Source organism: Anarhichas minor, unplaced genomic scaffold (genome assembly GCF_050575085.1).
Source record: "Anarhichas minor isolate MPS153535 unplaced genomic scaffold, ASM5057508v1 ptg000027l, whole genome shotgun sequence".
In the NCBI taxonomy this organism is placed as follows: Eukaryota; Metazoa; Chordata; class Actinopteri; order Perciformes; family Anarhichadidae; genus Anarhichas; species Anarhichas minor.
Genome location: NW_027466473.1, coordinates 7295676 through 7319359, shown reverse-complemented (window position 1 = coordinate 7319359; position 23684 = coordinate 7295676). Strand labels below are relative to the sequence as shown.

The window sequence follows — 23684 nt, the reverse complement described above, 5'->3', positions numbered from 1 at the left end:
TATAAATATACATACCACAAGTTGCTATTACTAAAACCATAATGTTTTCATTTCATATTGCATGAAGAGTTTTAGTACACCTCATATGGCACACCTATTAAGAACCTCTACACTTTTCAGCGGTGGAGAACTGATCCACTTTATTTGATTGGTCTGAACTCTTGTAATAGCCTACTAAGAGACATTGTGCGATACAAACATTGCATTTCAACATCATAGGATACACGGGTTTTCAAGTCTCAATTTCAAAAAGACAACAAAAAAAAAGAAAAAAAAGTCACCACTGTGTGTTTGATAGAGAGCTGAAAAGATGCTCCAATTCTTTTTCGGCTTCATGTCGGATTTCTTTAAGATTCACGTTTGTAAACTTTTTTTGTCATTGCCTTTGTAAACACATGACATCCCGTGTAGACAGGATGAATAACAAAGATGTTGAAAATGACAGAAAATAAAAATCTGAACATGTGCTACAACAAATGATTCAAAATCAAAATGAAAGGAAGAAAGGAAATAAAGTTTAAAGCAGAATGGGATTGTTAACTGAGAAAAGTGAAAGCTGAAAGCCAAAGTGTGGTATTTTTTTCACGTACTTGCAAAGGAACATTACTGCCATTTATGAAGCGGACCTATAATAATTCATATTCAAAGCTGTATGCCTTCTGATTGACACAATGAAAGCAGAGATTAAGCGGTCACGGTTAAGAATCACCCTGACGGCAAACTCCTAAACATTTAACGGTACCATACACTTAAAACCGTATCTTGGATGCAAGTGTCAACGCTACAAAATCATGTACCAGCTACAAGAAGAGACAGGAAGTCCAAACATCCAGATTTCTGTGAGTGGTGGGAAAAGGTTAAAGCACATCTTAGTATACTCCTGTGCTGGAGGTTGAATAAGTTACACAGCAGGTAGTATGCTTTTTTTTGTCACAAGCTACAAAGCAAAAAAAGTGCAACAATGGTGCAGACCATTCTTTATGTTTGGTTAGTTTTGTCTTTTTGTGTAATGAAAAGACAATTTACAGAGTTCAGATTTCTGTCAGGAAAGTATCCAAAAAAAAAAAAGAAGAGGGACTACAGAAACAAATACAAACATCAAACACCAACGTATATCTCTGAGAAAATTAGTTAAAGCTGCCTTCTTTCTCAAGTCACAAGGCATGGCAAAACCTGACGTACTACTTTCTTTACCATGACAACATTGCAGAGCAGATCATTCTGGACAGGTTGGAAACTGCAGAGAGAGACAGCGACATGTGACACACCATGGACACCTCTATTGAAAAACAAACAAAAAAAACAAAAACATTGGCTCACTTGCATTATTCAGACGGGGTCCAGGAGTAGGCATGAGGATATATTTTCCGGCAAAATTAAGCTTATATCAGACTTTTCACCGTTCTGCTATGACACCAGTGTTCTCAACTTGTTTTGAAGACATGTCTCCGTCTAGAACGGGGCGAGAAATCACCGCTACCATCTGATAGTTACAATCCACGCATCGGCTCCCCTGTGTGGCGTAGATGGTCATCAACTATCAATGCTGTTTGAAATGTTAAGTCTGTGTTTTGTTTTTACATCCTCGAATGTTCACGATGTTCAGGCTCTGGTGGTGCTTGGTGGGATGGCACGGTCTCATGGTCAAGGACAAACCAAACGCACAGTCTCTCTCAGCGTCGCTATGGTAAAAATATTAGAGTGGGTGTCAGGTCATGTGGGGTGGGGGGTGGACTGGGAGAGACCGACTGTGATACTAAAGATTACACCCCTATTCTTCCCATTTAAAAGCGACATTAAAATAAGAAATAATCAAGTTAAGAAAAACACTGCAAAAGGTTACTCTATTTACATACAATGATTTTCTTAAAGACAAGGTATATCTTTACAGAAATCCAAAAAATTCAGAAATAGTCTCTTATGTCGTTTCTTTTTACATTTTAAGCTCTTCCTCTTCAGTATAGCTCACGTCATCCCCTCAGTCGCGTTTCACCGACAGGCTGGGCGAGTGCTTCCAGACCAAAGCCAATCTTGCTCTGGAGAGCCCCGCCTGTCAGTGGCTGTTGCTTGTACTCTCAGCTAACAGCCAGTGGGCGCCATAGCACCAAAAATAAAAAGGACACTGTCCCATCTACTTGTCACACTCGCCAGTGAGCGAGGATAGTTCTGGGAGAGGTGGCAGGGGGGGGGGGGTGTGTGTGTGTGTGAAAAGACGAGCCTTGGCGCAGGCCTCTCTTCTGGTTTTTGGGGCTGTAGTGAGGAGGGCTCAGTCATCGCTGTCAGACAGGGTCTCGTATTGCTCTGACAGCAGAGACTGCCATACGCGCTGCTGGGCCACCGGGGCTCCAGCCGGAGGCAGCTGCTGCTGCTGCTGTTGTTGTTGTTGTTGTTGTTGTTGCTGCTGTTGCTGCTGCTGCTGCTGTTGTTGCTGCTGCTGTTGTTGTTGTTGTTGTTGTTGCTGTTGCTGTTGCTGCTGGCTCTGTATGGAGGTGGGTGGCGTGCCGCTCAGTATGCGCATGGTCAGCGGGTTGTAAGGGAACTGCATGGATCCTGGGCAAAGAAGGAGAACATTTGAGAAGAATTAGATAAGATAGCTCCAGGTTGACTTATCCGGGAGACACTTTTTGTAGGCAACGACAGCAGAGGCAGGACAGCTCACCTGTGGACGAAGGTCGGTCGTCCCAGCCCCATTGTGGTTGAGCTTGTCTGTGATAATCTCCCTCCGAGTGGACGGAGGACACGGAAGATGGGCGCTCCACTCCAGCGTAGGCCTGACCAAGGTTAGGGGACTTGGATTTGCGGCTGTTGGCTTTGCTGTGCTTCTGCTTCCCTGTAGATTCAAACAGGCAGAATGTGGAAATCAGCAACGTGTTAAACATCAGATCCCTTCTGATCATGTGTCATTTTGATCATGTAAATTGGGCCTACCCATACTGGGTGACGGGTTGGCCTCCTGGCGGGCGTCACTGCCTGGGCCGGGTGTGTTGTTCATGGCACACTGAGCCCCTAGTCCTCCCTGGTGGTCCTCCTGTCTCTCCTCCAAGTTGCCCATCAAGGCTTTGCGGATGATGTCCTCCAGGCCCAGGTTATTGGCCGGGTCACTAAATGAGTGATTCCTGGGGTTGATGCTGCCTACAAACCAGAACAAAATAAATAAAATATACAATGAGAAAGGAGACATCAACTAGACTGAGGTGTTAAGTCTTTGAGCGAGTTTAACTGCTACTCACTTGAGGTGGTAACAGCCGGCAAGTTGAAAATCTCTGTGCCTGGTTGTGCGCTTCCTGCAAGACAATTTTTTGCTGTTGAAAAAAACTAAATATCTGACATGAAACAGAGTTTAACGTGATACAGTGAGTAAAGTTGTTCCCGTGTTATCACATGCTTAATGAGCTTGAAAAATGAGAAGGAATGAGTTGATTACATACAAATGTCTTGCGTGCACACATTTCAGCAGAGTTTGTTCCATTGTCTGATGCATGCATGTCGGTTTGAAGGAGGAGGATAAGAGAAGATCCACTTACCAACATCAGAATCACCGACACCAGAGTTGGAGTTCAACTTACGAAAGATCTCCTGTTTCTTTGATTGCACCATTGGCGAGGTGTTCTCCAGCTTGGTGAAGAAGGATGGCAGATAGGCGACATTCCCTGGGGACCGCGAGTCATTCCTTGAACCAGACAAAGGGTAAAAAGTCAAATAGCAAAGGAGTAACTGGGGCAACAAGCTCTTGGCACAAGGCCCTCTCGACCCCACTGGGATGTCAAACGCGTGCTGACAGGGGGGAACGTTCTGCCTGCTGGACTCCATACAAGAAATAGATTTACAGTCTCGTATATCAAATGTCAGGACGCTAACAGCAAAATAACTTTAGCATCAAGTGTAGAAAAACTGGTAATATTCACAACATTATTCCAGCTGACAATACATTTATATCTCAATATATAAGTTGCACACTTGTCTACATTGTATTGCTATGAACTACTTTCTTAATTAACATTTAAATTGTGTCAGTTACTATATTCCTACAATGTTAATATCAATAACAAAACTAATTCTGAATCAATTTTAAGCTACAGTATTAAGAGATATACTGGCTTGTTGGGCAGACAGCATCAAACAGCCAACTATCAATATAAATACTATGAACATCTTGTAAACAAGCACAGTTAAAGTGTTTAGTGATGAATTCAAACCAGATTTATTTTTAGTTTAGAGGGTATGATTTCATTTTTGTTTCATAGAAGAAAATAAGTATATGAATGAGGAGTATGGTTTACATTTTTTACTACCGTGTCATTTGCAAGTGCCTTCATCATTTCAAGTGTTAATTGTAAAAAAGAAACGTCATTATGACAACTCTGAAATCCCGTACCTGATCTCGGAGTTGTCAGCCTCTCGTCTCTGGGGCGGAGGCCCGATCGCCTCCTGTTTGTCCATGCCTTGGTAGCTCTGTGGTGGAGAGATGGGTTCATAGTTCTCCATCTGCCTGCCGCCTCGATCTGGAGATTTACCCGGCCTAGACAGGGAGCCGAGAGAGAGAAATTGTTGACAGATGACGAGTAATAAATTAGATTCACTATGATAATTTCAGGGTTAACAGGCTGGTCTAAGTACCTGGATCTAGGCTTGTCAGGGGCATTCTCTGGGGAAACTCTGCTGGAGGGTCTCTGGTGGTGTGAGGCCTGGACCTGATTCTCAGGACTGTACCGGCTGGGCATCTTGGCTCGCCCTGAAGATGGCACCGCGCTCTGGAATGTGGCCGAAGCTGAGGAGGAGATGGGAGGAGGGTCCTGATTCCGGGCGAAGTCCTGGGTTATAATATGCTGCAGGACAGGGAGTTACCATAAAAACAGGTTAGGTATGTATGGTGGGTTGATAAACATGGTAAATCTAGTATGTGCCGCATTACTTTTATTTAGATTCCCCAGCGTTTCTTACCGAAATGTGGTCTGCTAAGGTCATGACCTTGTGAGTCTTGGGAACCTGGGAGTAGCTCTCAATCTGAGAGGACGGGGGGTGCTGGGAACTGGGCTGTGGTGGCTCCCCTGATTGCCGGTAACGACTCATGTCGTAGCCCCGCATGCCAGCTGGTGAAGGTTGACAAGGGACAGAGCGTAGTTGTTTTTGAGACAGAGTCAGGGTGAGGCTTAGAGAGACAGGGAGGAGCTAATACACTGTATGCCAAAAACAAATGGTCCACATTTGTTTGCAGGAGACAGGAATAACTTCAAGTGGAGTCTCGTGACAAGACTGGTGCAAATTAATGTAACTGAAAGTCTCACATGACAAGGTCAGTGGGGTAAGTCATTTCAGTTACAGTAATTTACTCCATTAGCCAATTGTCAAGCAGCTAAATTTAGCATTCACAGCCGAATCTGTTATACGTCCTCTTTGACCTGAAGCATCAAGCATCTTTGAAAGAATTGAAACGTTTTCACTATACTACTTACTCGAGAATATCATATGCTCAAACGGAGTTGGGGTGTTCATACTTGCTGCCTGTTGTTGCACTTCCTCAGGTTTCTCCTGTTGGGGCTGGACTGGGGAACTAGCAGGGCTTATCACCTCGATGGCTCCTCCACCGGTGTTGTCGTATCGACTGGATGACACTGCAGGACAAGTACGGACCAAGAGTTACTAGTAATGCTCAGCAAAGGACACAATCTTAAGCTTTGGTCATCTTCTTCTATAAGAATAAAGATTAGATTTAAGGTTTAACTCCTATGTGTGGTTGTCCACTCAGCTGTGTTGCAGTGCACGTATGAGCTGTTTGAATAAAATCAGCTACTTCTTAATCCACATGTATCCAACACACTCACAGCTGCTAGAGGAGTCAGAACTCTGAGAGCCTCGCTCTCGCGAGTCTTTGTCCGAGGCTATCTGCCGTGTGATGATGACATCGATGAAGTTAGCGGCTGTGATAGTCGTCTTTCCACGAGTCCGAAGCTCCTCTTCGATGCGGGACTTTGAGGTTTGAGGGCCCTTGTCCTTAACCCCGGCTCCAGGGCCCTCAGAGTAAGCTGGATGGGGCTTACCCCCTGGCAGAGACATAGCGCCATATGGTGACTGCATGGACCGCCTCTCTGCCTCCTGCTGCTGTTCGGAGAGGCTGGCCCCTCGCCGGGCTGCAGCCGACGAAGACATGTCATCATCCCGGTCGTGTTTGCTCTCCTTCACCTTGGCCACATCCATCTGCGGGGCAGAGGCAGCGGCATCCACCAGAGCAGCCAGAGCATCAGCTGCAGTACTGTAGCGAGAGCCACTCTGTGCTGCTGCTGCCGACGCTGCTGCTGCTGCTGCTGCTGCATGGGGCCTGAAGAGTAAAATAAAGAGATGAAGGACCATATTTCCTGATGAATGGGTTCAGTTAAAAGACATGCAGTTTGAAACACGCTTATAACTTGAGCACAAACCCTCATGCATAGACGAGCAGACATTTTACAAAGAGTACAAGTGAGCTCATCTAAGTGTCGGTTGAGACTTACATTAGAGCGGTGATGACACTCTTGCCCTGGAAGATGCTAGGCCGCTGCTGAACCACGACGTCCTGCGTCCTGAGCGAGGGAGAAACGGAGTGCAGATAACCTCGACTTCCTGGCCGTCCTGGCTGCTCTGGTCCACCTGATGCACACACAATCATGAAACATTGAAACAGTGGGTTTCAAAATAAAGTGCCCCAGAGCAGTTACTGTTTGACAATCACGGTGGTATTAAGCTACTCCATGTATACGTTTTCATAACATAGTAGAGCCTAGGGTAAACGGTTCTGAAAATGAGACTGAAGCCGTCCGTATTCTGCGGCATCTCAAAAGGTTATGACTTTGATTTGAAATTTTCACAACTTTTAAACTGAAACAAAACTACTCACCTCCGCGGATGTATTCATTGGCTCTCTCCCGCTCTCGTTCTCGCATTTCCCGCTCCCGTTCCCTCTCTCGGTGCTCCCTTTCCCTTTCCTTTTCTCTCTCTTTCTCCTGCTGCTGCTGCTCCCGGTCACGCTGGTCCCGTTCCCTCTCTGCACTGGCAGCAGCTGCAGCAGCCAGGTGGGCTTGGTGGCCTGGAGACAACAATGACAGACATCATACACACACAGATTTAAACAAACAGGGACTCAGCAGGACGGATCAGGCTTCCTTTAGAAATCTGAACCAAAAGGCCTTGCGGACAACTTCTGAATCTTTCATATCATAAGCATGGTAATATTCTGTCTCAGGAATATTACCATATTTACATAAAAAACTTTTTGTGAGAAATCCCTCCCAGTGCGATTGCATTAAGACTCGACTTGATCCGTCACTGGACAAGCAGAGCTAACCGTTGACGCCTCAGGCCAGTGCAGGGCTGCACTCATACAGAGGTGTGAGGGAACACAGAGATCGTGGCAGGGTAGATAAGGGAACACGTGTGGGGATGGGAAAGGGAGGGGTCCTCACCTGGCGATATGGAGGTTGGGTTGAAAGCCCTAGGAGGGAAAGGGGTCTGAGCTCCAGGGAGGTAGATGCGTTCCAAAGTGGGAGTACCTGTTCCCCCAGGGTGAGGCAACAGGATAGTTGGAGGCATCTGGGCTAGATCAATAATCCCTTTTACAGACAGAAGCAAAGGGCCAACGGTGAACAACAAGAACCGATCCATCAATTTGTGAATGCATGAGCACCGTATACATTTAGCTGTAACCTATAACCTTCATCTGATCAGTAAGCAACAGGGCTGCAAAGGGAGTGGAATAGTGGTCAACTTGGAAGAGGCAACCAATCCGCAAATGGAGATTTGGATGACCGTACCCAATTGATAAATTGAGTATTGCAGCCCCAATACTAAGAGCAAATCAGCTAAATTTGACCAGGTCATTTGCTTCTGGGCGTCTGGAAAAGGTAGCCACTACTTCACAAGCACACAGTCTGCATACTACAGCCCCACCCTCCCACGGCCTCTCCCCTGCGTGTTGTGGCAGGTGACAGCGGGTCAGCTGGTGTAGGTCCGTACCTCGAGTCCCGGCTGCGTAAGGGATAGCGACGGGCTGTTCCCGTGGCGACAACCCTCGGGCCATGTCGGGTCGGATGACTTGCATCTGCTGGGAAGTGATATAATCGTTGAAAATCGTCTGCCGTGTGTTCTCCATGGTGTACAGCTGGTAAGTGTTGTGGTAGCCTGTTGGAGACGGCTGCCTGGGGAACATGAACGCTGTAGCAGACGGCGGACAAAAAAACCAAAAAACAGAACAAAACATATGAACAGAAGGCTCACAGATACCGATTGCCACTGCTGACGTCAATAGCTGAAAAAGATCCCAGCCATGTAGTCCCTATGATTTAGAGGGCCTGAGCTACCTTCGTCAATTTACTCAGAAACAAGGCTGTTATTGCTCTGTTTGAAGTTATGGTGGAAAGGATATAAACACTGTACCAGGATCCAGCCCTCTGTGGAGGGTCATGGCCATGGCATGGTCGAGGTGTGGAGGTAGGTGGGGTCTGTACACTTCCTCAGGTCCGACGGGCCGGTGGTGGGGGTCGAAAGGGCTGTGAGAGGCTCCAGGGTGAGGGTCACCACCCGACACTGGGGACTTGGCTGGGACACTGTCCCTCTGTGTCGGGGTAATGGCACTCATTCTTTCATGAGGAGCAGATTTCCCAGAGCTCATAACACCTTTGTGAAAGAGAGGAACACACAAGGCTCATCAAATGAGTTATTGCTTGGTTAAACAAAAACTTAATATCATCTCCTGACAGTATATCTGTGTCACAGAAAAAGAAACCAGTAATAAGTAACCAGTAATGTTGGCTTAATGCCCTCAGCACTGGGTGCACATTACGCATTTTTCTGAATATGCTTATTTTAGCAAATAAGATGACCTGGTTTAGCAAGATAAATGCCTCAATACATTTTGTCTGGCTCTATAATTGTTGTATTTAGAGCCCTGGGCAAGTAATGAATGGCTGAAAACCATTCAAAAATGGTTACGTAATATACCCTCTGGTCCACGTCCCAACATGGGTGATCCTCTGGACACGGGATTGGTGCTGTAGTTGACAGGGGTCCTGCGAGCGTTGACGTCCTCATACATGCTGGGGCTAAGTTGGGATTTGTTAGCCTCCTGGTGTGTGGAGCGCAGGACAGAGGCGGTGGAGTTGACCACGGTGTGGCGTACCGCCTTGCTCTCCTCGTATTTGGCACGTTCCATGGCCTCGAGCTGGGGCATGCTGTGGGGGAGCTTAGAGGGACTGGTGATTAGGGACTTGACGTTGTGCTTGATAGTAGACTGGTTGAGAGGGTGAATCTGGTTAATGAAAGCACCAACAGGTCAGTCATCAATTCATCACCAATATCATAGGTTACATCGAGTATGTATATTTGTGTATTTAGCGTATTCATACATCAAAAGGTTTGAGGTAAAATACAGCCTCAATATCAAAGCCATTAATATGGTAACGTGTTCACTGAACTGATCCAAAGAATGGCAGTAGTCAACAGTCAAATTGTCTTACCTGAGACATGGAGCCCTCCATAACCCTCCTGTCCGACAGGTCAGGGGTCTTGCAGATGTCCTGGCCAGACTGATCCTGTCTGGGGATTTCGTGAATGGAGCGTCCCATCTCTTTGATAGTATTGACTCCCTCATAGGGCTTGCCCTTGCCAATGCCCCCTTCGAAGGAGCGGATCGGTGGGCTCTCTCGCTTTATCTGTTTTCCATATTTCATGGCATCTTCATAAGTCTCTGCGGCGGTTCTAGGTGTTCCTGGAAAGATTTGAAACGGTATTACTGCCTTCTATCAGAATTTGATGGTACTTGTAACCGTGGGTGATTTATGGGACTGTGGCTAGCTTTGCAATGAGCTACCTTGCATGATAGATCCTGTGATCAATGGTCTTTCCTTGGGATCTCCATGTGGACCTTCTCTGGGCGAGGCTCTGCTGATCAACCCTGAGAAACAAACAAACGAGCGCAATCACTCTCCTGATACAGGACAAACAAACCATGACGCATCGTGTATACTCATACACACACACACGAGCAGTACCCTCAAATGGAGCTCCTTCCCTTCCAGGGTGTCCCCTGCTCATGGGTCCCTCCATTATGTCGTAAGTGCGCTTCAGCTCATGGCCTGTTCTGGGGCTGCGGGTGTTTTCCCTGGGGTTCTTGATAGCTTTTGAACACAAAAATACGTGATGTGTGCTTGGTAAAGGAATACCAGTTAGAACTAATTGCTGTATCAATAATCAAAGCACTTACCATCATACGAGAGTATGTGACCACTCTTGCCTTCATAGATGACATGACCTTTAGATAGCTGCTCTCCCCTTGCCTTGTCTGGGCTGCTCAGGTCCTCTGTGGCCAACTTTGTGATCGTGCCCTTCAGGAGGTCAGCAGCAATGCTGCACTGTGGCAGGGCCGGTGTGCCCTAGTTTGTAGAGAAGAGCAAAGATATATGCAACATAAAAAGCAGAATCACATAGCCTTAAATATTGGACCACTGAAAACTGTCACTTATCTATTTCACAGCAAAAATCACTGCATGCATTTATTACCTGAGTGATTGATCCTCTCATCGTCAGACCCTCGCCCATCTTTGCTGGGTTGCCTCTGCCATCCTGTATGGATGGAACTGCAGAGGGAAAAAGAAGAGTTTAAGTAACAATCTCAAAGATCTGTCGTCGACAGAGGTAACACAGACGTGATTACAGACTACAGACGATGAAACTTCAAAAACATGTGCAAAATAAGTGTTTGTAGGTTAAGAGCTTTAATATAATGGTTGTAGCTTTCAGGAACAGTAGCTGATCCAGTTCAGGCTCAATGACGGTAAAGACACCGCTTCCCATAAAAAACCCTGGTATCCAATGTTCATGTGATCTCAAAATATTATTCTCATGGCCATGTTCTGTCTCTCTCTGGATGGATGAATGGATGAATTTATATAACTTTACTTTTTAGTCATCACAACAACTGCCAAACAGCATGGATATTTTAAGTGTGCCATGGGTGATCCATCTATTTTTATTAATATGCTTGAGCTTGCAAAAAAGCCATTATTCAATAAAAGCTTGCTTTAGCAAAATGCTATGATGCAGAGAGATAAAACCTTACAGCCTTCAACATATAGTAATCCTTCAGAGGTGTCGTTAAACTAGGCCGGGTCGGGACTTAATGTCTAAAGCTGCTGCAAGCCTACTCTTAGTAATGTGACAGTCCGTGTCCTACCAGGCTTGTTAGGATCCTGCTGCCGAGGCAGACCCAGAGAGATGGAGCCCACTGTGCTCTTCGTCCCCTCTGGCCCATAGACAGCGTGGGACGGCAGGTATGTGCCAGGAGTTCCCTGGAAAAGCAGGAACAAAGATCACATTTCAAGGTCAGGTCAATGAGTTCATGTAAACAAAAAAGTAGTGTCAAGTGAAGTTGATATTCTTTTATATGTTTCAGTTATTCATTTACAAACTGAGGTAAATGAGATGATACCAGCTAATAAACAAAAGGTCTTAATTTTCCTGACTAAGAGATCACGCTGTCAGCACTATGATGCACAAGACACGGGAAGCTTGTTCCATCTCTGTAGAGCTGTTGTACCAAATAAACCTATGTAACAATGGTCAACAAAAAAATCAAGACAGAGCAGACATGTTTCACTGCTCCTTTCCATTCCTACAAATATCATTTTGTTTCATAAAGAATAATTATTCTACCTGGCATGTTCAATGGATGACAATTGTATTACTTATAATTTTACATATTATTTATTTAAAGTTTCTCTTCCAATTTTCCTTGACAGACTGAAAAGAATTATAGGAAATAACACGTATACAAGACCTGCAACCATTGTTGAGTTGCATCCATTTCGGTGTCTCTTATCTACGGTAAGTCTATTGCAAAGTTCTGTGTCTTTTTAATTTATGGTCCATAATATTCTCATAATATATTGGAACATCAACCGCATCATAAAATGACTGTGTTGAAGCACGTATGTATTTAATGATTAAAAGGTTCTCTCTGGAGTTTTCTTGTAAACAAATAAAAGTTGATTGCGTTCAGTGTTACTCATCAAAACACATTCTGCATCCTTGACCTTTAGCAAATGTGTTGTATGCATTTCCTTTCTCAGAAAACATTTGCAAAAACAACATTTTCAACTATTTTAAGTATTTTTCTAGCATTGTTTATATTCATGTAAACATGCTTGGAATATTGTGAAGCCATTTGCAGGAACATGCATCACATAAAATCTAAACGGGGACCCACTCATAAAAAACCCAGCTCCATAGCACTACTAAAAGAAACTCCACAAAGAACCTTTAAGGTTTGTCCTCGCTATGGTGTGAATGTCAGTGGTGTGGGTACTAAGAGGACGGTTGCTGGGTCCAACAGTACACCACATCCCCTTGGGGTCTTACCTGCGAGATGGAGCCCCCCTGGATGAAGGAGGGCTTGTCCGTGGGCTTGGAGGTGGGAATGAGCGGAGGAGGAGAGGGAATGTTGGGAGGTCGACTGGGTCTGCTGAACGTCACGCGGACTCCATCTGGCATAGTCTGGACCAGCTGGTTGGCAGCAGGGTGGAGGACTGTTGGAAATATGAAAAAAATAATCTGAGATGACGGCTCACTAGCCAACATTTGAGGATTAGATACCTACCTAAACCGCAAAGTATTAAAAACTTTTTGCATACAAAAAACCCCCAGAATATCTGCTCACACAGCAATATAGACCGGTCCACTAAATGTTTCTGCCTGCCAGACACCACAACTTCAACCAACCCAACATAAGGGTTCCATTAAGCTCCATTTCCCATCAAAGACTCTGAGCAACTCCAGTGAGGGACAAAGTCAGCACTGAAGACCTCAGTTACTCGTCTGTCCTCAACTTGAGGTAACCTTGGCCCATGCCTGCCGTCTGATTTACCGTCTCCTGGGAAAGCTGAATAGAGAAAGTGGATCATAACGCACAAACACTAGACCGGGAGTAACCTCCATGCAGGGGCGCACTGCCTCATGCTCTGCACTCTACAAAATCAAAAATGCAAAAGGTTGTGCGAGAGCTCCTCCAGCGGGGAACGGACGTCACCATCCTGCTAGCTCACACGGGGACAGACAAGAAAACAAGCAGCTCTATGACACATTTATAAATCCTATGTTGGAGGGAGACTGTGTGTCAAACATTAACAACCATGCTACAGTTCACCATCAGGGATGACGTAATTTGTCAGGGCATGGGATGTATGTTTGCCCCAAATGGCAAACAAGAAAAGCTATTGTTGTCAAACTCAAGTAAAAGTCCAAATGTCATTTCCAAACCGACAACAGCTGTTCCACAGGAAATGTTTTAGGCACCGTTTGGTGGACTGCACCCCTTTGGCTTCCTAAAGCAGAAGCAAGCCTCTGCTGCTGTCCTCAAACCATGATTCTCAAAATATAGTAAAGGAATGTGGATCTTTGAAATAATGAGAAACTATTTTGCCAGCAGGATCATCGTCAAACTTCTTAATAGTTTTGATGCTACTACTGTTCCCGTCATACATTACTTTGCTGTTGTATCACTATAAACTTCTTGCAAGTATCTGAAAAACATCCCGCATGCATAAAATCTTGGGTGATCCACCTGATGTCGCTTTCATTCAGTGTCACAACGGCAATAACAAACATCCTGTTTAAGGGGAGCATAATGATTGTGATGGGCCAGGGGAGGAAGCTCACCATACATGTTTAAAAGAAGTGAAGAAGAATAGGAATTCAACTGAAAGAAATCGTATTTGATGATAAGGGTCTCATTACAGTTCATGGTGCAATAGTGTGAGAACATAAAAAATGTGTATAAAACAGGTAAAAAGGTATTTCTGGCCATGTGTGCTCCTTTATATTGAAGCCCCGAGAGGGAGGTGAGGAAAAGGAATTCTGGTGATCCATTTTCTACGTCTGCTTTAAATAGCTTTCTCTCCTGTGTTTATGACTTCAGAGCAGGTAAAAAAAGGTTTCGCTTTATAGATTAAATATAGTTATTCAATATGATTAATTGGGACGTAAATAAAAAGGTGTGTTTTTGTTATGCATTTATGTTTTTCCCATCAAGTAAAAGGGTTAGAAAAAACTCTATTATTGTCATTGTGCCATGTCATCATAATCGCAACAAATTGGCCTCATGACATACGACATAATAAATTAAAGTGAGGAGATGGGGAATAAATGACTGTAGGTGATTGACTAAGCCAATACAAGCACAAATGGTGCTTTCTCCCGTCTTCTTAGTCATGGACGTGTGAATGGCACTGGGTTTGAAAAGCGAATACATTTTAGGGTCAATGTTATCTTATTCTATGCAACAACAGCAAAAAAAGAAAACTGGTGATGATGGCAGCTATTGACAGGCAGCGATTCACTCACCACCTCAGCCTCTTTGAGTCAGAATGTTGGACAAAAGCCAAAATTCAGGGTGAAAGAACAGACCAAAAATGACTCATGCAATGACATAATCGCCATATAAAAATAAAATCACCAACCTCATCTCTAGTATGCGATTATAACCGAGAGAGCCGGCTCATGCTTGTTTCACTGCTACTGTACACGTGTACAAGTGCAGGGATACCGGCTCTGCGTGGCCTCGAAGCACATATCCAAATTATTAAATTATTAAATTAACAAACCAAAACATACTATACAGAAAACGGCACATTGTAAAAATGTTGAAATACTAGAAAAGCATTTAATACTCCTTGACAGAACTTTGGCAAAGGTTTCAAAATATACTTCTCATGTCAGCCAACATTGACTAAATACATTCAGTACAAGAACGCAATGTGTGAACATGAACCTTTGGACAAGAAGAAATTGAACCTGACTTGCACAAGTGCTTCAAAACACTGCCGAACCCCGACTTATGACAGGATTAAAAGCTCCACAACAGTCCTCCTCTGCTACAATTTCTAAGGTATAAACAATATATAGACTCATGCAAAAATAATCCCAGTCAATCGTCATTTATGACCAACTAGAAGTGTGCACCCTATGCCTGCGTTTTCTCTTTTCTTCATATTTTGCTTTGTGCAGCCCGTTCAGGTCGTCAAATACCGACGCTCGTCACGCCTCTCTGAGGCCGATACGAAACCGCAGTGAAACAATCAGAAAATAACATTTTATTTCTCAGACTCCCTGCTTTGTACCTCTAACTTCAAATAAAGACAATCAAGCAACTGTATACAAATATAACAACAGGCTGTGCTGTAAAATATAGATATCAATACATGTCAAAGTGAAATACAAGAGCTCAAACAAAGCATACTGCAGCCCAAACTACAGAACATTCTACTGCCAAGAGAGTCTAAAAAGTGCCTCCATTGTCAAACACAATAAACTCAATGGGAGTCAGGAAAGCCTTGTTTGTATCAGCAAGGAAAGGGAGGAGGCAAAGAGGGAAGGAAGGAGGAGGCGAACATGTGTGCTTTTACCTGGTGGCACACTGTAGCGGGAGGCATTGGGGTCAGGCTGGGGTGAGGCCTTGCTCAGCTCCCTGGGGGAGAGTCTGTAGGGAGAGCCTGGCCGACCAGAGTGGACCTCCTGGTCCAGAGCCAGCTTCATGTCATAAGGCATGTAGGGTAGGGGCTTACCTGCAGTACACAGGCATAAAGGACAAAGGGAAGACAACCACTATTAAAACAAGAACTCAAGGCCGCCGAGCATTGCGCTGAATGGACACACCGCCAACTGGACACACATACCCGCCGAAACCTTTGTAATAAATAGCTTTGTGTCAAAGCTCAGCTGCTCTTCTCTTCGCAGCACCCTGACTAAAAGGTGCTAAAAGCTTTGCAAAAAATCATGCCGCAATGCAGTCTGCCAAGTGACTTTACCACACTCCCTTCTGACGCTAAGTGGCTGACCTATGCCTGACAGCCCAGAGGCAGCAAGTGTTTTATTCTGACATGCTCAAAACATCTCAAAAAACACCAAAGTCCCCTTTTTCATCCAAAGGCATTTCAAGCGGGGCATCAATGAGGATTTCACCTCTGAGTTTGCATCACATGTAAAACAGGGTCTGCTAATGCTTTTGTCTTGGCTCTGGCTGGACCACATTACGACCAGATCACCCTCAAACGTTTTCTTTTTTGAAACTGAACAAAAATGAACGGGGCCTATGCGATGCATTAGCTAAAAATAGTCCACTGCTGGCAGCGACAGGGGACGAGGCTGACGGAGCGATGAACAGGAAGAGGGAGCGATGAGGACAGAATGAGGGTAGTTTTTGTTCTCTTACCATCTCTGTCTATTACGGTGGGGCTGCGGGTGTTGAAGGGCGGTCTGCGCTCCAGGTCTCCCTGATCCTGCCTCTGCTTCTCCTCTTGGTGCGCCGACTCGTGCACTGCTTTGATCTGGTGTTGCAACATGGCGAAGCCACTGATGGGCACACTGCCGGGGCCAAAAGGGCCTGGCACCTAGAGAAACAAAAGGAGGGAAAAGGTGTTGTTGTTCCATTGTACAGAGAGCCCTAATGCATGCCCTGCCTCCGTGCCTGTCTAAATGGATAAACCTGAAGCTGTGACTAACCATAGGTGGGATGTTAGCAGCCCGCTGTTGCCTCTGCTGCATGTTGAGTTGGGTTTGCTTGGGCGAGGACACCAGCACAGAGCCTGGAGGGTTGAGCAATGTAGGCTTGTCCATGGAGAATATTCTGCAGAGGCACAAAGCATAATATATAAATGTCACACTCAAAACCATAAGCATGTACTGTTCTTGTCAACTGCAATTATGTACACAGAACATGAATTACATGAAAACGCACCTCTGTCTTTCAGGCTCCGCCTCCACATCCTCGTCAGCACTGCAGGTGGCGCTGGAGTCATTATCCGAGTGGAGTTCCCTGTGCCTCTCGCCATGATCTCCCTTTTCTCCTCTCTCCCTGATGTCAGGCTCCATCTTGATCTGAACCTCTCCGGTCTTCATGTCCACGTCCTGAGGTTCAGTTTTGGGATGCACTGGGCCTGCATAGGAAGCCATCCTGGCCTTTTCCTCCTGAGATCCAGTCTCACTCTCGGGGCTTTTCTCTTCCTTGACACAGAGTCCTCTGTATAAGGGCTCCAGGGCCTTCCCATTACTGGCCTGACCTTTGTCCTGGTCAGAGCAATGAGCATCTCCTGCAGCGCTGTCTGCCCTCTTGGAGTCGCCAGACTGAGAGGGGGAGGGAGCACTCTCTGTATCAGAGCTGTTGTCACCGCCTGAGGAAGCATGAGAAGATTAATTAGTACAAGTCAAACAACGCATGAAACTGAAGACGTTTAAGCCAATTTGAATGTCTTAAGAAAAAAAGGACCACCTAAATAAAACAACAACGAAGGTCAGTCGAGACCCAAATCTACCGACGGGTGATCCATCATGTAGAAAAAGCCTCACTTAGAAGACCGATTGTATCAGGATCGTGAAACAAATGACTGAATCAATGATTAACCCAAGACACCACAAAAAAACAAAAAAGTGGTGCACAGGCTCCATGTAATAATCCAAAAAGTTCACACTTCACACATTTCTTTCTTATTATCTGGACTATTATCTGGATACTTTGTATTGTATCTAGTCTATGAAAACTTTGTTTAATTAATGATCGTGTTTCATACCATTTAAGATTGCCTATACTAAATCCAAGGCCTCAAAGATACGACAAAACAGACTTTCAAAATACACAAATAATCTAATAATAATAAATCTAATAATCTGTTCTTTTACACTCGAGTTGAAACATCTTAAATGCCAACTGCGTAGACATGAGACAAAAGCAACACCCTGAGCAAACTGCGATTTAAAAAGGGATAAAAAGATGAATTCATGTCTAAACATCATACATCCTGAAGATAGAAACTGCGTATTTTTTTATAATCTTCCTGCCTCTGTTGGTTTGCCTATTGTCTACCGCTGCAGTTGTTGCCATGGTGATGGCAGTCCAGATGGTATGTCTATGCAAAAACTATTTGCAGATGCATTTTATGTATCAAACCAAAATCAGAGAAATACGACAAACATTACACTGTTGGTAAGAGCACTTGAACCGAGCTGTATGAATGCCTCCTCGGGCTTTTCCTCTCTACTGTCTGATGTACATTATGTGAGATCAACAGGCTGCTGATCACTGGGTTTCCATGGAACAAAGAGAAAGTCAAATAAACATGACAGGAAACCTTGTGACCTGCCACTGTCGCCACTGCTATCATGTGAACTGGAGGCAGTTTAAATTACATACAAGTCTGCTGAGCCTTAAAACAAAAAGGACTGTATTACTTTGCTGAAATCTTTTTAGCAAAAATCTATTTCCTTACATTGCATGCTATCTTTTTCATAAGGGGGCTGCCTTAATCGTGTGAGGATAAGGACCTCTGGAGAGCAGGGATGCGGTTAGACAGGCAGCCTCGCTGGATCAAACAAGTGGACCGGTACTTTGTGTTCAAAGAGCAGCCTTTGTTGAGTCTTCAAAGCTAAGAATTGTTATGCAACAGGCGCCCATGTACTCAGAATTGGTTCATATCTTTTATCTCCACCTCTTTCCCGCTTGCTTCTTTTCATTTGATCCTTTTCCCCCCCCCCCCCTCATTAAAACTACAGTCAGTAGAGAGCAAACCAAGTGCCATCAACTCAAATGAAAACCTTACATGACAATTCAGAGGGCCTTTTGGATCGGGCTTCCCGGCTTCGCACTACTTATCTCTACCTGCTTTACTCAACTATGTCCAAAACAAATGTGTTCGGGCATGTGCGTGTCTGCGTGTTTGATGATGAACGCGTGCTTCCTATCATCCATCTCTCTGACCTTCACTGTCATCTGCGTTGTCGTCATCGTCGTCATCGTCAGGCGACGCCGCGGCTTGACCTTCACCTTGAGACCTGTCAGCACGAGCCCGCCGTGTGTCCTGGGAAACAGAAAGAGGAGCATTTTGCATTCATGTGTTGCTGTTACAACAGTTCAATGATCAACCATAACAGAAAGCGGACGTCAAATAGCTTACCTGCTTATGCTGCTGGAGCAGGTTGTCCAGGTTGTGACGTCTCTTGTAATTGAAATAGAAATTCTTGCACTGTGCCTCGCTTTTGGTGCCCACCATTTTGGCAATGGCTGTCCAGTTTCGCCCATGCTCAACCAGCCCTGGTGCAGGACAAACACAGACAATTCAGCATGAGAGACTTGCAGCCTTCAGACGCTTTGAAAGAATACAACTTAACGAGAAGGTGAACCCTTGTCAGGTGTCGTGAGCTAATGCTCTATCAGACTAATTACAGTAGTTGTAAGCTGAAATGATCTAAAGGAACAGCAGCAGAGTGGTGAAGCCAAGCCATCAAAGCCTGATTGGGCATGGACATGCATGCAATACTTTACTCATATTTCCAATTCTGCTGTATTAGTGCCATTACTATGATTCAAGAAGATGATCGCAATGCATTCACAACAGTCTCTTCCGAGTGGAAAGTTGCTGCAGTTGCTAACATTATTGACTGCAAACCTTTGGTATTTCTGGGAAATGACCCTCTCCTCGGTTGCTATGGTTTTGCTGTTGGTCTTGCCCATCCCGATTAACACTGAGCTGTGCACACAATCAGCTTTGATGGTCTCGCTAAACTTTGAAACGAGTCTGCCAAGCTGCAGTGAACTGGAAGACTGCCATTTACCTTTGACATCAGGGCTTCTCCTCTCTAAATCCTGTGACCCCTCCCCCCCCCCCCCTCCCTCCCTCCCGGCCCTACTGAGACGAGGCATACTGGCAGCTTGACAAATCACCAGAGAGATAAAACACAAACCCCCATTACTGCTCCAGCTAAACGAGGGGATGGGGGCGTTGGGACTTTTCGGAGTGACTCATCTTTGTTTGGGGTAAAAATGATGTCCTTTGTTTTGACCAGTATGGTATCTTCATCTAGCAGCCATAAAAAATAGGCATAAAACGCTCTTGCACGTAACGATCGCTGTCAGCAGAATCCTCCAAAGAATCTACAGTTACAAAGTGCACCTAGTTAATAGCATAGCTGAGCACCACACACAACAAGAAAGAGTTCTCTCAAGTTGTGGCACCCTTCACTTAAATGTCTTAAGATAAATTTACACTTGGCTGCTCAAGCGTCTTAACAGTTACATTTGTTGCATAAATAAATAAAATAGTTTACCATAGCAAAGATCTACCCGCGCAGGTTGCGTCCTTGACAAAAGTCCCTGAGAGAGCAAATAAGATGATCTCGTCTTCTTTTTGTTATTTTGGTTTGGTAGATACTTGGCGTGGCAAATCTAATTATTCTAAATGTATTAAGGAATAACTTCCAAGGCCACCTTTGTGAAGCTCATAACATTCATTTTTAAGTTGTAAGAGAGGAGTTACATAATTTCTTAACTAATATGTGTTCTATTTTGTCCAAATAATGTGCTTGCAACAAGCACCTATGTCTGAAGACCGAATATCTCCAACTTCTCCGAATACCAGTATTTGACCGTAATATCTGAGCTCAATACGACGAGAATCTTTGATCACACAAGGGAAGGGAAGATGGACTTGCAGCCATTTGTTAATGACCAAATCTATGCAGTTGAGAAACTACAATCAATACAAAAATGTTATTCTATTTCTCTTGATAGAGCCGAGCTCCTCTTTCCTTCATGAAAACCCTGATTTGACTGCTCGGCTCGAGATGTGTTAGCCTGGTATTTACAGCGAGGCTTATGCAGATCAACAGGTTACAACGTCTTACAGGGGAACTGTGTTCAATGTGCTTGCACGACCGGCCATTGGTGGCGGCGTGTGATAAAAGTGATTTCTGGACGTGCCTTGTCTGACTAGAGGAGGTTGTGCAGGTCTCTTTAAAGTACACTAATCCACAGACATGTCTAGCATAAAGGTCTGAATGCCTGCAGAGATCACAGCAGCAACGTATTTTTGTTGAGAGGGAGGCAAATCTCCAAGAGAGTCTTAATTAATCCACATTAATCCCTTTATTTACTCCCCCAGTCTATGGGTCTTGGTACTCAGGGAACCCTGCATAAGAGCCTATATCAACAAAGCCGAGCAAAAAGGGGGAGAGGGGGCATACTTGAATGGCATATGACCTGACTAATGACTGCAGCGGTGCAGTCTGAGACCAGGCACGGTGTGCAACAAACATTTTGAAGAATTTACAAGACCAAAGTAACTTTAAAAAAATTGTAGCGGATTTGAAAAAGTTTTAAAATGTGAATAATAGATAGTGATCTTTGGAGGAAGCCGCAACTGTCACGCTCTATTGCTTGATGGATGGCCTTAATAGATCACTTCTGAGAAGCAAGCGGAGCAGCACAGTGAAAAGAAGAAGAAAAAAAAATCCATAAAACCCTTCATGGGTCTCTGACAGCTTCCAGTAAAGCACCAGCACACGTTTCTATTTGATCATTCCTGTGTGCATGTAAGAAACAGGCAGGGCGAGGCAACATCTGATAATCAGAGAAGGAAAAGAGAAAGACGGACGGACCGGGGGGGGGGAGAGACAAGGGAAAGATCATAGAAAGCAGAGGAGCCACAGCAACGCAGAGAAAGAGAGGAAGGACCGAGAGATAAAGCGAAAAAAGATGAATTGAAACACTACCTTTTTTGGCGACCTCCATCTCCTCCTCGGTCCAGCGAGAAGTTTCTCCGGTTTCACCAGCACCAGCTAAATGGCAAAGAAAAAAAAGACACAGCCCCGTCAGCACTGACAGAAAGAAAGAGAGAAAGACAGACAGCGAGAGAGTGACAGTCCTCCCTTCGGCTGTCTCCTTCTCATGGCCACTAATCTAATAATCTGTTTACATTCAGGGGCTGCCGTGACCTGCTCCCTCTCTTGCACTCTCGCTCTAGCTCGCTCTCCCCCTCTCATTCTTCCCTCCCTAACTCTCTCTCTCTCTCTCTCTCTCTCTCCCCTTCCCCACAAGCCCAGAGCAAGCCCTCCTCCTCTCTAATCCACAAGGGGAGGGGCTTGGTCAGGTGATGTAGCACCAGACAGTGAAGGAGTTGATAGCCCTGCCTCTCTCTTTGGGAAATGGCCTTGGATGGAGACAGATAGAACAGCCAGCACAAAACCCTCCCACCCCTTCTACTATGACACTGCGCATCGCACACACACAGTTCGACCGACCCCCCCCCCCCCCCACACACAAAATTCACAGAAGTGCAGAGGGGGCCGAGTGAACTCTAGCCCACTCTGCTTCATAGCGCCCACTGATACTGTGTAAACATTTGGACTAATATAGCAGCAGATGTACGTACCCTTGACATCAACAACAGGAGTCTCTCCCCCCCTCCCCCCACCAACCTCAAAGATGAGGAGATCAATTGTCACTGTTCAGACGGCTCCTACCAAAGGTCCCCCGGCCACACAGTCTGTTACACTTAGTTAAACAAATGTCTGACTTCCTTTTCTCGTGGCAAAAACGTATGTTCTCCCCGTGACAGTTTAGGCCCCTCAAGGGTGGTCATTAATCTCTGGGTTATGCAAACAGAGAGGCGTCTACCTACAGTGTAGCGTCTCACCTACTGACACACACACACACACACACAAACACGCCATCCCCCACGGCATTAAACAAGATCAAACCTCCCACTGAATCAGCAGCTATCTGAACTTGCCTGGCACCATTTCAACTGGGCAAGACTGACAGATAGCTACCCTTTAGCACCTAGCCCACTTACTTCCAAGAAGCCCCACAGTGGCACAGGGTTACAACAGAGCAAGCAAACAGACACACAAAATCCACAATGTAGTCACTGAGGGAGATTACGGTTGACTCAGTCCTATGTAAACCATGATACGCCCAGAACAGAGCCAGAACAGGTCAGAGGGTTAAGACGATGGAAGGACACGCTGCAGACGGTTAGTTAATCACATTATAAGACGGACCCAGCAGAACTCGGGCTGTTGGGAGAGACGGAGCTCAGCAGACGGCAGAGGGACCAGGTGGTGGAGAACCAAAGCACACTTCACCAAACAGTGAATTGAATGATACAGATTAACGCCACAACAAGCTTAACACACACGGACACCTGAAAACCTGAGCTAGCATCGTCTCAGTGACAGACGTCCGGAGGGTGGAAGAGTACAAGTGTGTGACTGAGAACCATGACAACAGCTCAACCAGAGCAGCACATTGCCATGGTGATAGACAGATGATATACAGCTTCCCGAGTGGAGAGCAGCGCAGGACACAATCAGTCTGACATTTGGCGATGAGCGCCTGAAACCCGCTGTCCACTTCTAGGCTACGAACGGCTTATGAATCTACACATATTAAGAGGGAGAAAGTCAGCAGACCAACACTCCGACGTGTCTCTAAACCTTGTTCTTCTTTGGCGTGTTACTATTCAATTCTCACAAGTCAAAAAGTCAAAAAGCAAACCGTATGAACACTCTCCCTTACACCAGGCCAGTCCGTGACAGCACTGATTATTCACGAGAGAAAAATAAAAAAGTATCTATTAGCCTACATTGACATTTAAGAGGAAATATGAGACGCCAGAGAATGGACACTGTGTTTACTCAACAGTAATTGTTAATGTTGGTTGCATGAATTGCTGCATGCTTTTTGGCCAAAGTTAAAATCATAAAGTCCACAATTTCTAATTAAAATACAACACTGAATGTTTATATATTATGTATATGTTGTTATCCATTTAGCCGTTGCACTAATGACATTACAGCGCAAACATGCCCACACAAGGTTTTGCATCTGATTGCAA

The 23684-nt window shown here is 45.1% G+C and overlaps 1 protein-coding gene across 7 annotated transcripts in view; it reads right to left on the bottom strand.

The window, feature by feature from the left end:
* Positions 1 to 113: 113 nt before the first annotated feature.
* Positions 114 to 23684, bottom strand: part of ncor1 (nuclear receptor corepressor 1) — a 51740-nt gene continuing 28169 nt past the window's right edge. For 3 of the 7 annotated variants that reach the window (XM_076101973.1, XM_076101974.1, XM_076101979.1), the window contains 30 exons: positions 21559 to 21624; positions 18966 to 19102; positions 18770 to 18869; positions 16757 to 17189; positions 16522 to 16645; positions 16232 to 16409; positions 15426 to 15584; positions 12385 to 12551; positions 11201 to 11315; positions 10528 to 10604; positions 10232 to 10400; positions 10020 to 10145; positions 9839 to 9922; positions 9486 to 9736; positions 8971 to 9277; positions 8407 to 8646; positions 7987 to 8184; positions 7437 to 7583; positions 6872 to 7060; positions 6489 to 6624; positions 5823 to 6316; positions 5454 to 5612; positions 4942 to 5090; positions 4618 to 4826; positions 4376 to 4519; positions 3525 to 3670; positions 3231 to 3284; positions 2929 to 3132; positions 2660 to 2830; positions 114 to 2550 (listed from right to left, as the gene is read on the bottom strand). In XM_076101973.1, coding sequence (XP_075958088.1) covers positions 2267 to 2550; positions 2660 to 2830; positions 2929 to 3132; positions 3231 to 3284; positions 3525 to 3670; positions 4376 to 4519; positions 4618 to 4826; positions 4942 to 5090; positions 5454 to 5612; positions 5823 to 6316; positions 6489 to 6624; positions 6872 to 7060; positions 7437 to 7583; positions 7987 to 8184; positions 8407 to 8646; positions 8971 to 9277; positions 9486 to 9736; positions 9839 to 9922; positions 10020 to 10145; positions 10232 to 10400; positions 10528 to 10604; positions 11201 to 11315; positions 12385 to 12551; positions 15426 to 15584; positions 16232 to 16409; positions 16522 to 16645; positions 16757 to 17189; positions 18770 to 18869; positions 18966 to 19102; positions 21559 to 21624 — 5417 coding nt within the window. In that variant the 3' untranslated portion in view covers positions 114 to 2266. The remainder of the gene's footprint in view (positions 2551 to 2659; positions 2831 to 2928; positions 3133 to 3230; positions 3285 to 3524; positions 3671 to 4375; positions 4520 to 4617; positions 4827 to 4941; positions 5091 to 5453; positions 5613 to 5822; positions 6317 to 6488; positions 6625 to 6871; positions 7061 to 7436; positions 7584 to 7986; positions 8185 to 8406; positions 8647 to 8970; positions 9278 to 9485; positions 9737 to 9838; positions 9923 to 10019; positions 10146 to 10231; positions 10401 to 10527; positions 10605 to 11200; positions 11316 to 12384; positions 12552 to 15425; positions 15585 to 16231; positions 16410 to 16521; positions 16646 to 16756; positions 17190 to 18769; positions 18870 to 18965; positions 19103 to 21558; positions 21625 to 23684) is intronic. The other 4 variants (XM_076101976.1, XM_076101975.1, XM_076101977.1 and 1 more) reach the window with 4 other exon arrangements.